Source organism: Ictidomys tridecemlineatus, chromosome 10 (assembly GCF_052094955.1).
Source record: "Ictidomys tridecemlineatus isolate mIctTri1 chromosome 10, mIctTri1.hap1, whole genome shotgun sequence".
Classification (NCBI taxonomy): Eukaryota; Metazoa; Chordata; class Mammalia; order Rodentia; family Sciuridae; genus Ictidomys; species Ictidomys tridecemlineatus.
The window spans coordinates 133,658,547-133,672,809 of record NC_135486.1 but is presented as its reverse complement, the minus strand read 5'-3'; the positions used below and the strand labels follow the sequence as shown (position 1 = coordinate 133,672,809).

At 38.6% G+C, this 14,263-nt stretch overlaps 1 protein-coding gene across 4 annotated transcripts in view; it reads right to left on the bottom strand.

Annotated features, from left to right (window-relative positions):
• Positions 1 to 14,263, bottom strand: part of Parn (poly(A)-specific ribonuclease) — a 144,965-nt gene that overhangs the window by 124,067 nt on the left and 6,635 nt on the right. For 3 of the 4 annotated variants that reach the window (XM_040278277.2, XM_040278278.2, XM_013357899.4), the window contains 6 exons: positions 8,312 to 8,372; positions 4,976 to 5,141; positions 4,198 to 4,263; positions 3,433 to 3,471; positions 2,342 to 2,384; positions 1,255 to 1,335 (listed from right to left, as the gene is read on the bottom strand). In XM_040278277.2, the coding sequence (XP_040134211.1) occupies positions 1,255 to 1,335; positions 2,342 to 2,384; positions 3,433 to 3,471; positions 4,198 to 4,263; positions 4,976 to 5,141; positions 8,312 to 8,372 (456 nt within the window). The remainder of the gene's footprint in view (positions 1 to 1,254; positions 1,336 to 2,341; positions 2,385 to 3,432; positions 3,472 to 4,197; positions 4,264 to 4,975; positions 5,142 to 8,311; positions 8,373 to 14,263) is intronic. The other variant, XM_078024329.1, reaches the window with a different exon arrangement.

Below are 14,263 nucleotides of genomic sequence, written 5' to 3'. Positions count from 1 at the left end.
ACGAAAATAGATCTGGAGATGGCTGATGGTGATGGCTGCACAATAATTTGGATATACTTACTGCCACTGAACTGTACATTTGAAAACAGTTAAGATGGGAAATTCTGTGTTGTATTTTTAACAAAATTAAAAATTAAAAAATTGGGGGTTGGAGATATAGAACTTGCCTAACATGTGCAAGGCCCCAGGTTCAATCTCTAGTATCAAATAATAATAATGATGAATAAATAATTTTAAAAATAAATCAAAAACAGAGGCTGGGGACAGAGCTCAGTGGTACAGTGCCCAAGCCACATCCTTAGCCCTTTTAAATTTTCTTTTAAATATTTCTAGTTGTAAATGGATGTATACCTTTATTTTATTTATTTTTATGTGGTGCAGAGGATCAAATCCAGGGCCTCACACATTCAAGGCAAGCACTCTTCCACCAAGCCATAACCCCAGACCTTTATTTTTTATTTTATTGCTAAGTTGCTTAGGGCCTGGCTAAGTTGCTGAGGCTGGCAGTGAACTTATGATCCTCCTGCCTCAGCCTCTCAAGCCCCTGGGATTACAGGCATGCACCACCACATCTGGCGAGGTCTTTTTTGATTGCTGGTTTGTTTGAATGGGGCCTCACTATGTTGCCCAGGCTGGCCTGGAATTCACAATACTTCTGCCTCAGCCTCCTAAGGAGTTAGGACTTGTTCCTTGCCACACAGCAGGTATGGGCCTTTCTGCCCACCCCCTCAGAACAGAGCAACAGAAAACAGAAGCACTGCACTACAGTCTAGAACCAGTTTCTCAGCAAAGGAGAGTTCCACAGCCCATACCATAGTCATCTGACCCCTTTGGTTTTGGTGCCGTACTTTTTGCTGTGGAGGACAAGGACCACAGATAAGAGGCACATTTGGCTAACCTTTATTTCTCTTGCAGATATAATGTAATTGTGAAAGTGGATCACTCTGTTTTTACTCATGTCTTAACATGTTCTAAACGTGCACATACCTGACATCTGCCACACCCAAAATCACTTCTGGTCCATTCTACCTCCAGCCCACACCATCTAAGTGAATGGACTACAACCCATCTAGACGCTCAAATTTAGAGCTAGAGCATCTTCCTTCTACCTTCCTCTTTCACCAGCCACATCCAATCACAAACTCACAATTCTTCTGTGGTAGAAAACTGTTCATTAAATTTTGCTATACACAAAAGAGAATAGTCGGTATATACATTGCTACTTCCCACCCAAAGGAAACACAGTCCTATTACCTGTTCTTTAGCATGTTTTTGCTGTTCTCTTTTTTTCCGCTCTTCTTCATCTACTTTGCTGATAACTATATATCGCTCCTTCTAAAAGACAAAGCAGATATATAATTTTCTGGATGTAACTTGACCCCAAAAGTCCAAACTCTGCTACCATTAGAAGTTACCATTTTTATCACTGCGCCAACTTTCATGGGCCAAAAAGAACAAAAAGTGCCTCAACATGCCACCAAAAATTGAAATAATGCACTCAAAAACAAAAATTTCCTATCTTTCCATGACATTTTACCATGGTTAAAAAAGATAGACATCAGTTTAAAATATCAACAGACTACAAGAACAAGACATTTTCCATAATGAACACTAAAAAGTTACATGGCCTTTGAATATGAATTCCTAAACAATTAGTTTTAAAGAGAAAGTTATTCATTATATTTTATGAACATGAGGAAACAACCTGGATTTTCTGGTTATAAACCAGAAAACTAGTTCCTTCCTTCTCATATACTGCATTTTGTGTCCATTAATCATACCACCAAATCTTCCATGTCAGAGTTTGAGGTTTATCTTCTAACAAAGACTATCTTTAACGTATGTAATCCATAATTTGACATTTGACTTAAAACAACAAGCAAATTCAAAAATCCTAAAATTTTTCAAAAAAACAAAACAAACAAAAAAAAACCTATCACTAGCACCCATCACAGTTCTATCAGTGCTATGCTTATGACTCAGGTTCTAAAATTTAATTTTACCTGCCAACATAACACAAAGTTGTTCTGTTCACATGTACCACAGCTTTCTGCCACAGTAAGAACATGAAATAACATTTATATATCATCAAGTTTACAAAGCATGTTCACATCCATTTATCCACTGGATCACCACAAACATCCCGAGATAGGTATAGGTATCCTCATTGTCATGCTCAACCGAATGTACAAATGAGGAAAATGAGGCTCAGAAAGGCACAACAACTCGCCTAGGTTGCCAGCTCAGAAGTGGGTGGAGCCCAAGCATAACTCCTGACTTTCAACACACCTAAGAATCACCAAGTATGCCTGATGTTAGCCCAGAATAATCCTGGGGTTACCTTTTCAGTTTCTAAAGTCTCAACATGAATGCCTTTGGGATACCTAAAAGAACAAAAAAAAAGGAAAACAGGATATCAGTAGATGAATCGATGACAGCTGAAACCCAAAGTATTTTAAAAGCCACTACATTGCTTAAAGTAAATAAAAAAAAGTTTTGTTAAGATGGAATAATTATCCTTACAATGAAGACTTTATAATAAATCTATCCATAACATCTCAGCTGCATGTTTCCCTGTCCCTGCTCTTAAACATTGGCAAAGGAAGGTATCAATTTCAAATTAATTTGGGGGAACATGTATTTTCTTGCATCTTAATACAGTCAACCACCACACAGTCAAATCTTGCTTCCAAATATAATTATGCGTATTTCCTAACTGAAAATGTGAAGGTCTCTTTAGATTGCACAGCAACAAAGGGAAGGTAGTTTGGCATGGCAGTTTGCGTCAGCCAAGGAGAGGGATCTAGAACACACAATGCGTAAGATGCAACAATAACTCGACAGGAAATTGCTCCCATTTTGTTCAAAGTATATTCCCAGTATAATCTCAGTGGCAGAGTCTAACATAAGATCAAGGACTCCAAAATCAAATGCAAATGCTCATCTGTCTAGTACCATTGCTCAGTTTTTAGTACCATTGCTCAGTTTTTGAGTTAGAGAAACCAAGGGAAACATCCTCAGAAAAACACATGCACAAAATGTTAGCCGTGATTTCAGATTTATAGACCTCTAAAGCCCACTCAAAATGTAACCCCAAGTCAGAAAACCCTGCTTTAGAAAAAGGACTCATCTGAGTATTTTCTAGGTTTAAGAATCAAATCTTTATCACATACCTTCAAAACAAAAATATATTGTAGATATATCTCCAAAGCTTAATGGATAAAACCAAAAGAAAAAGGTCTTAAAGCATCCACAGTGATAATACAGAAAATTAACTAAGTGGGTTTTCACTTCAGAAAGAATGGGGAACTCTGCATGGTTAAAACATCATAAACTGCAGAATTAAAAAATGAAATAAGAGTAACAGGATTATATTTAGTTTTTAAATTCAGGGTCCTTCACAAAGCTCTCATACACAATACAAACACTTACTTCCAGCTCAAAGTCTGATAAATTAGTTTTCTCTGAAACCTATAAAAAGAAAAAAAAAAACAATATTGGCTGAGGTCCACCAAAAGTAAACCCTAACTGAGCAGGCATTGATTGGGAAAGATTTAATTCTGAAAAGAGTCTTCATCAGAACAGACAGGTGATATACAAACAAACAAAGGCAAGAGCTTTGAGGTGGGAAGATTCCTCCTCACTTGTCTTAATTGACATTTTATTTAATATTATTATGCTACTCTTAGCAAAGAGGTAAAGTTCTATCTAATCAAAATATTACTTCCTACAGCTCCATAAGGAGAATTTAAAGTAACCAGCTACATTAAAACACTTTACTTTGGTAAAGCTTGTCTTAAAGTAAAAGGGAAAGAAGATGTTTACGCTACTGTCTTTGAAATGCACCGCAGAGAGAAGTTAGAAGGAGAGAAGCAGCCTGAGAGAATTCTCTGCTGCAGCCTTCAAGTGCTAAGCACTCCTCCAGGCCAAAGCCGTCAGGCCACTTGTGAGCATAGTTAAAGTCAACCTGCACAACAGTTTTCTCCCCTCCAGGGTCAGGACAAAGTCCTCATTCAGTGTCTCCACAGACAACTGTCCCACTATGTAAATGCTAAAACTTGTACTTAAATCTTGGAAACATACCTATAATAAGAAGGGTATTTATAAAGAAGTTTTAAGAAGACCAAATGCACCAAGTGTCAGAAATCATCTACTTTTCCATAAAAAGAACATGTGAAACTATGAAGGACAACTAACCCAGTACACGGCTCTAAATCCAAGTTCTTGTTTTCTTCACTTTGTAATAAATTTTCTATTTTCTCTCTGAGGAATTAGAATAAGACCATGATGATCAGAACCTTGAAGAAATGAACTTATCAACCAAAAGAATAATCACACTCAAAAGCAGTCTAAATATAAGAACATATATTTCTTATGCATATAGTTCTTACATTTGTACATGCAGAACAGAGTAATTTTATCAAATTATGTAATGACTTTTTAGTTCAAAAAGTAAAGAAAATGTTTTATTTTGGCATATGCTTTGGGCAGATTTATTGTCACTGATGAATTAGTGACAACTTCTCAACAATTCATCAATACTAGTGATTTAATTTTTGACTTTTCTAGTAAAGCAGTTATACCATTATCTAAACTAAGCAAGACCAGATTCTTCTCCAGTGGCACAACGGTTTGTCAGAAACCTCACTGCCACAGGAAAACCACAAATGTGCTGCAGCCTGGATGGGCCTGATCCACTCCTTTGCCTTCAGGGAAACTGGACATGGCCTGTCAGGCCTTGATCCATATAGGTCTGCTCACTTGCTGAGGTGTCTTGCCAAGTGACATGGAGCCGGTGTAAGTATGATACACAGGACACTATTTGCAATTTTCTCCTGTTGCACAAATTCAGATATGCAACAATTAGATCATGCCACTCACAACACTACATACACCCCATATGTGTACTCTGTGTACAACAAAAGTGTGACACAGATGGCCTTGGTGCACACATGGTTTCAGTTTGGGAACTTACACCACTTGGTCAATAAACTTCTTCTGATCCTCAGGGATCGTCACAGGACATTTTGAGGCATTAGGAGATACATATGCCAGAGATCCGGCACCATTGGCCTGAGAGCGCTTTTCATCATACTGCTCTCTCAACTGTCTTTCTTCTTCCTGATTTAAATATGGAATTCCTAAACATAATTTTTAAAAGAATGCATTAGCAGAAGTAATTGTTTCACATAAAATTTTTTAACAAACTAAAAGAGCTCAGGAAAGACATATTTAACTATATCTAAGAAAATCAACAGTAAACACAAGTGATTTTGAAATGTTTGTTCATTCTTTCATTCATTTATTCATTCTTTTTATTTATTTATTTGTTTGTTTGTTTGTTTGTTTGTTTATTTTGTGGTGCTGGGGATTGAACCCAAGGCAGCCTACCAACGGAGCTATATCCCCAGCCCCTTCATTCTTAACAAATATTTATCTGGCACTCATGCTATGTCAAGCATTGTAACAGGCGCTGAGGAACTAACAAGCAGATAGATCCATCCTGCTCTGTAGTAAGGGAACTATTTCTTACCAGATTATCGAAAAAGGCCACTGAGAGGGAAAACCCAAAGGATGAGAATGAGTCAGATATGCAAAGAGCCAGGGGAAGAGTATTTCAGGCAGAGGAAATGAGCCTAAATGTCCAGAGGATGAAAATGGTTTGAATTTTTCTAGAAAGTGAGTATGGCCAGGACACAGTGAGCAAAAGGGGATGGAGATGGGATAGAGCAAGATTATATAGGTCCTTATAGAGCTTGGTAGAAATTTTTATTCTAAGAAGAAAGAGACATCAACAGAAAATGTAAGCAAAATAAAGACATTGTCTGCTTCATGTTTAAAAGATCATGTGAATTACTATGAGTGTGAAATCAGGGAAACTGGTTAGGAGCAACTGTCCAGGCAAGAAATGACAGCTCAGAGCTGAGATCAGCAAACTTCATCTTAAAGGGACACACATTACATATTTCAGGCTTGTAAGCCTTAGGAGGGCAAATCTGTCGCATACTCAATCCTGCCATTGCAGCACAGAAGCAGCCAACACAACATGCACATCTGAGAGTACACTATGTTCCACTAAGATGTTATTTACAGGTCATCTGTGACCTGGCTTAGACCATGGAAACAGCATAGTAGATGGAGACAGTGCTTTTTTGAGATGGTAAAAAAAAGAACCACAGGTGAAGGGTAAAGTGAAAGGCAAAACTGAGACTGACACCTAGCTATCTGGTGAAGCAATTAGAAAGAAGCAGGGAAAGTAGAGTTTTGGAGCCCAAGAAGCAGAAATCAAAAGCTACCTTCTGGGCATAAAAAAATCGTCTGAGGTGGGCTGGGATTGTGGCTCAGTAGTAGAGCACTTGCCTAGCATGTGTGAGGCACTGGGTTCGATTCTCAGCATCACATACCAATAAATAAATAAAATTTTTAAAAAATCATCTGAGGGTATAAAATTAAGAGTTGCAGATATAAAAACCTATAGCTCAAGAAAAAGGTGTTGTGACATAAATTTAGTTACCAACAGGATATAAGTAGTACTGCTAGGTACAGTAGCCCACACCTATAATCCCAGCTACCTAGAGATAAGGCAGGAGGATCACAAGTTCAAGGCCAGAAAGACCCTATCTCAAAATAAAAATAAAAAGGGCTGGGGATGCAGCTCACTGAAAGAGCACTTGCCTAGCATGTGCTAGGGCCTGTGTTAAACTCCCAGTATGGGGAGGAAGAAAAAAAGATATGGGATGCTAACAAACTTTGTAGAAAGAATGATGGAGGGCTGGGGATGTGGTTCAAGCTATAACACGCTCGCCTGACATGCGTGCGGCCCGAGTTCGATCCTCAGCACACATACAAACAAAGATGTTGTGTCCGCCGAAAACTAAAAAAAAATAAATATTAAAAAAAAAATTCTCTCTCTCTTAAAAAAAAAAAAAAAAGAATGATGGAATTAGAAAAACACCATTTACCAAAAATAATAATTGTCTGAAGCAAGAATCACTGATGGATGGTAAAACTAACTGGCAAGAAAGGTGATCCAAGCTAACCTCACCAAGAGTGAGACCAATTGTCATCAGGAGCCACCTGATAACAGGGCACTGAGAACACATACAATGTACTCCTACCAAAAATGAATTAATGCATTTGGATAGATATAAGAAAACTCAGACAAGTCCAAATAGATGGGCATTCTACAAAACACGTAACCACCAATATTAAAAATTCTAAAGGTATTCTACAAAATAAGTAACAACCAATATTAAAAATTCTAAAGGTACGACAAGACAAAACCAAACTGAGAGGTGGTTCTAGATTTTAAGAGTGGAGAGAACCCACCAGGTACTGTAGCGCATGCCTTAATCCCAGTGACTCAGGAGGCTGAGGTGAAAGGATCCCAAGTTCAAGGCCAGCCTGGGCAATTTAGCAAGACCCTGTCTCGAAACAAAATAAAATAAAAAGGGCTGGGGATGTAACTCATTGGTAGAGAGCCCTGGGTTCAACTCCCAGTACTGGAAAAAAAATTTTAAAAGACTAGAAAGTTGGGGTGTGACTCAGTGGGAGAACTCTAGCCAGCATGTGCCAGGCTCTGGATCTGATCCCCACCGCCACACACACCTATGAATGTAAAATGCATCAGTTTTAAAAATGAAGCCATGAGGCCATGGAACCTACAAACAACTAGGGAAAGTATTATTCAGAAGCCGGTGAGCAAGAAAAAGCTAATACCAAGAGTGAGCAGGAACCAAGCCGAAGAACGAAGGGTGCTAAGGCCCGGAGGACAGTGCTGGGGGCAAGAGAGAGCAATCAACAGGGTCAAATTCTACCAAATTCTACCTTTTGAGACAGGGTCTCATTAAATGGCTAAGACTGGCCTCAAACTTGCCATCCTCCTGCCTCAGCCTCCCAAGTCACTGAAATTACAGATGGGCACCACTATAGCCAGCAATACAGCTGCTTTTTCAAGTACTATACCACTTGTCACACAGCAAGAAAATAAGGACACATTCCCCACAAGTGGTCAGTTAGGCCACTAAGTCACATAGTGGTGGAATAAATGACTCTCAATAAAATCAAAGCTTGAGAGGTCTCACTAGACCTCCACAAAGTAGCATCTATTCTACTGCTCAGTTCACGGTTAACTAGGTTTAAAAATAAAATCATAACAAGAAAATTGAAAAAATTTCTAACATTATATATGGTGAACTGGACTCTTGAAATTTTTGTTGCACACAGAAAGTACAAAATGGTAATTCCCAAGCAAATCCAGATTCACTTTCCCTGGACATTTACAAACTCTTAAGATAAGTCACAATCTTACCATTCCGAAAAACTTTATTAAAATCAAATCCTTGGCTTGCCAGAAAGTCAATGCTGGAGCTCTGAAACATAAAAACACACATTTTGGTGATGTTAGGAGTACGTATGCAACAAGAGCAGAGCAACAGCTCAGCAGACAGGCAGGCAAGGAAGTGGCATGTTAAAGGTCAAATGACAGTGGATTTCTCATCCACAGCAGCCAAGTGATCCGTTCATTTACTTCAAATATTTGGGTTCTTCTTGATAACTTATAAAATAAACACTCTTTTATTTATAGATTTTTTTTTAAATACACTGAATGAACAGATATTCTCCCAGTGAGCAGAAAGCTCCTGACCTCTTGACTGCTGCACTGACTAGAAGACTATAAATAGAAATAAAATGCATTTATACAACCTTACCCTAGATAGAAGTCTAAGGAAGCTCATATATGCAGGTTACAAAACAGCAATCCCCACTCCAAATCAGATATTGAAAACGTCAAATCTTAACTGGATGTCTTAAAGTTCAAGATCAAAGACAGAAAAGTTCCTGGCAAACAGCCTTACCAAGCGAACACTTTTTTTTTTTTTTTTGGTACCAGGTATTGAACTCAGGGCACTCAACCACCAAGCCACATCCCCAGCCCTATTTTCTATTTAATTCAGAGACAGGGTCTCACTGAGTTGCTTAGCACCTCACTTTTTTGCTGAGGCTGGCTTTGAACTCTCAATCCTCCTGTCTTCAGCCTCCCAAGCCACTGGGATTATAGATGCGCACCACCACACCCAGCTAAGAAAACATATTTTAAATCTAAGATTGAGGGCTGGGATGTGGCTCAAGTGGTAGCTCGCTCACCTAGCGCACGTGAGGCACTGGGTTCGATTCTCAACACCACATAAATGTGAAATAAAGATACTGTGTCGGGCTGGGGATGTGGCTCAGGCGGTGGCGCGCTCGCCTGGCAGCGTGCGGCCCGGGTTCAATCCTCAGCACCATGTGCAGGCAGGGATGTTGTATCCGCAGAGGGCTGAAGAATGGATATTGCAAAATTCTCTCTCTCTCTCTCTCTCTCTCTCTCTCTCTCTAAAAAAAAAAAAAAAAAGATACTGTGTCTACCTAAAACTAAAGAAATAAATATTTTTTAAAAAAGAAATGGCTTTCTTAAAAAAAAAATCTACGATCGAGTGGAAATATGCGAGTAAATTTAAATTAAAAAATTAATAATACTACAGATGGTACACAAATGCAGCAAAATCATTAAGTTCTAACTCAAATTGACTGAATAGAAGAAAACAACATTGTAGTGACTCAATTTTTATTCTCATGTGAAGTTAGAACATTGGCAGGCTGCAAACCTGAATCATTTTAATCTAGTCCAGACTTGGCTATTACAGCCTCTGTATAGATGGACTGAAGGGCATTGTACCAAACAGCCCACTGAGCTCATCACAGTACTCACTTTAGAGAAGTGGCAAGGTTTTTAACATTAATCATTTCTTTATGATTCAAGGGTAGATTTGCTGGGAAAAGCTTTAATTCTCCAAGGCCTGAACTGTTTTGCTCCTATGGACCACCAAAATGAAGTGTGTGCTTCCTCCTTTTCTCAGCCATTAGGAAACACAACAGTCTCTCTTGTCACAGAATCTACGTTCTAATTATTTCCTAGTAATCCATTTTTTTCTTCCAATTTTTCATTTACTTTTTAGAAAATCTTATGTTAAAACATAAATACCAAATGTATCTTTCATACATCAACACGAATCCTTTTAAAAACATGGCAGGATCTAAAAGGACAATCTTATCACAAAGGAACACACACAACACATGGGCTCACATGCAATCATTTTCTATCCACTGAGGGTACAACAATGACATTCTCCCCATCCCCACTTATTTTTTACTCTGAATGAACCAAGACATGAAGTCTTTGCCTTGGCCCACTAACCTCCTTTCTGTTTGCCATGCCTGAGTATTCTCATAATTCTGTCCACCTAAAAATGCCTTCAAGAAAGAGGTACCAAATGATGACTATGGAAAGGCATTTCTATCCTGACAGTACTAGACTCCAAACTGTCCTGCTTTCCTTTAGTTCCTTAAATCCAGAGTTGAAAATTCGCCTATTTCTTTTTCTAAGCTATTTATTTTCCAATCAAAACAACACATTTTGGAGCCAGGCGCAAAGGCACATGCCTATAATCACAGCAGCTAGAGAATCTGAAGCAGGAGGATCTCAAGTTTGAGGCCATCCTGGGCAACTCAGCAAAACCCTGAGCAATTTAACAGGACCCTATCGCAAAACAAAACTAAAGTAAAAAAACAAAACCCACACACAATTGCACAATCATATAGATGTACTTAATACCAATGAAACAGACACTTGAAAATAGTTAGAATGGACTTTCTAGCTGTCACATTTTGAGCTGCTTTCCTCCTCTGCCATACCCTTCCACCAGGAGGTCCTGCCCCACCTTGGGCCTAGAGCCATAGAATCAGCTATCTATGGTCTAAGACCTCTGAAATCAATCTTACCAGCTTCTATGAACAAGCTAAAGTAAGAATTTATCCAAGACCACATTTGTCTAATTGTCTTGGCAGCCCCTTAAGTTTCTGAAATTTTCTGTAACTGCCCAGTGCTACAAAATTTGGCCCCTAAACACACTGCATTCAAGTCCTAATCAGTTTCTGGCTCTCATCTCTCCCCATTTAGATCCATTCTCTACAGTAGCATACCAAAATTACCTTCCAAAAAAATCAAATCTTATCAAGTCAGTTTTAGGTTTCAAATTATTCTTGCTTTAATTTCCCCCTAAAAGATGAGTCATATGCTGTGCCAGTTAAGATTCTTAATTATAAACTCTTAAGCCTGTCTTCCAGTCTGCTCATCTGCCACCTTCTGTAACATATCTCTGTCTCCGGCTCTTGAAACATCTTACTATTTCAACACACGGTGCCTTTCACACTTCTGTGTTTTTGCTTCTTTTTTGTTTCCAATGTGGCCTCCCTGCCATTTCACCAATATGTTGACTAGCTCAGGCCTCAGACTAGGTCCATCTTTGAGCCAATCACTGTGTCACATGGGTGGGAGTCCTCTCATGAATGGTCAATTAGTTCTCCACCCTGCCACTAGCATCACCTCTCACAACAACAACAAAAAAGTTCCCAAGTGATTATAGTGTGTGGCCAGGTTTGTGAACCACTGAATTCCACCAATTCAATTTCAAGTAGCTGCCACTCATAGTGGGAGGGGTGCATGGTTAGAGAAGCAATCAGGATGCCCTACCCCATCCTTTGCTAAAAGGACAAATGTCTCTTAAGGAGAACTACCCTGAATGCATTAATGTTTTACAATGAAATTGTACTTTACCAATCACATCCCTTACATGAGTTGGAAAAAACAATAATGACAAAAAAGAGAATATGGTAAATTTTATCACGTATGTTTTACAACTTTTTCTAAAAAAACTATTTGTGACTTACCATCTCCTATCTTAGATTTATATTAAATGTACCTTTTTCAAGATTTAAGAGATGAGTGTAGCTATTTAGTGGGCAATTTGAGGCATCTATCAAAATTTTAAATGCAAATGTCCTATGACTTCACAACTCTTAGGAAATCTATTCTATAGAAAAATTCCTACATATAGGGGGCTGGGGATGTGGCTCAAGCAGTAGCGCACTCGCCTGGCATGCATGCGGCCCAGGTTCGATCCTCAGCACCACATACAAAGATATTGTGTCTGCCGAAAACTAAAAAATAAATATTAAAATTCTCTCTCTCTCTCTCTCTCTACCTCTCTCTCAAAAAACAAAACAAAAAACTAGTAATGGAACCACCATTTGACCCTGTTATTAAATAAAAATAATAAAATGAGCTTTATTTAAAAAAAAAAAAGAAAAATTCCTACATATACAAAAAATATGCTACACACATATGCTGATATTCTCTAAATTCTGATAAAGGAAATGATTAAATTACACATATCCATACCATAAAACATAAAGACATTCTGTTGAAGGGAAATGCAAGTTATATAAAATGCAAATATTAGTATTTTATTATATTGGGGGTGTGTGTGTAGACATGGGTATACGTATATATGTACATAAAAGCTAGAAAACAAGGAGTAAAATGGAAAGGAAGAGATGTTGAAAAAAGGACTTAAAAAAGGACATACTCTACATACAGTGGTTTTATTGCAATTTTTCACAACCATGCACGTATTATCTTGCACAAATTCAACTATGTATGTTCGGCCAGAAAAAAAGGAAGAGAAGAAAATGGAGGAGGAGACAGAAGTGACATAAATGCCATGCCATTCCGTCTGCCACTGCACTCCACATTTGAACTCCTCTGGGTGTGTGCGGCTGTGGGATCCCCTTCTTTCACATTCTGCGAGACTCATGAGCATGTCACTGTATGTGTACAGATACTTATTTTTCAAAGAATACAGTAAGTTGTTTTACCCTCAAATCCTCTATGCTTTAAGGGTGTGAAGAGCTCTTTGAGTGATTCTGACATAATCTTTATCTGCTCACCAACTCCAGAGCCTAACTCCCAGTAACATACAACTCTGCTGTAATCACAGAATTTTATACAAAATAAAAATCACTATGTACAATTATAATGCACCAATTTTTTAAATGTGGGGGAAAAAAGAAAAGAAAAACCACTTTAAATCAGGGACAAATGGAAATCCAAAAACACATTTATCTTACCGATAGAATTCACAAGTTTATGCAAGACTCAAGACAGGCATAGCTACTGGAAGACAATTGGAGGCATCTATCACAATGTCTAAAACTTTCCTGAGATTGTCCCTTTGCTCTTGCAGACTAGAGAAATCCAGCACTTCTAACTCCTTTGTCCATTTTCAACATCAACCTCTGGACTATCTTCAAGAATATTATCTTTCTGTTTAAGGAGTAGTTAGAAACAAGAACTGTTAAGCACACCAGATGTTGCCGCCCCGTGGCTTGTGCAGAAGGTGGAGCTCCACTGTTCTGTGTCCAAAACATTTCCCAGAATAACTGTACTTGTGTTGCTCTGTTAGTATAAAGCACCATCCCTAAGGTGTCTCACTACCACCCTCTGCTTTTCTTTGATTGGCCCCTGGCCAAAGCCATGGGACTCACAGAATTTTAAGTAATTCTCTACTGTGGTAATGATAGAAAACTATATCCACACACCTTTCCAAACGGAGCCTATTTTCTCTCAGTAAACATCTACACTGTTTAATTAAATATTCTATACTGAGCAGATTAATAAACAGCTGTTAACTGACTGCAGGAAAAAGGAAATATGGTTTACTTCACAATTTTAGGAAACTGGCTACAAGATCTAAGTTACCTTAACTCTTTCTCTTTTGCCCCCAGCAATCAACTCTTGATTTCATTAGTTTATTTCAGGAAGAAGATGCTCAGAAGTCTACCCTCCAGACCTTCGCAATTACTTTACCACTCCATGCCAATGAAGGGGAAGATAGCAAGACTCAAATGAACTAATGTTGCTATGGGAAGAGAATTCAAGAGGCAAGATAAAATGGAAGAATCGCATTTCTCTCAACTACACACTTCCCTTATCCATGACAACAGATAATCAAGAAGGCAGAAGGGGGTGACTGTTATTCACAAAGTGTCTTCCAGGTTAGCTACCCTGATCCTCAAGGGACTACTCCAAGGTGAAGCCTCCTTACATCCTTACCTTGACCCATAAAAATAAGTCCTCTCCTCCTCAAGAGGAAACAGTAGTCTTTTTCTACCTTCTTTTTCCTAACTGGTGAGCTTGGGAAGAGAGCCTGAGCACAAGTAGCTTAGTCTCCTCTGGGCTTCTGGTTTTAGATAGGCCATACACATATTGATCTTCCAGAAAATAAAGCTCTAACTTCTAAAAAGATACAGAGAGAGAGGGCTGGGGATGTGGCTCAAGCGGTAGCGCGCTAGCCTGGCATGCGTGCGGCCCAGATTCGATCCT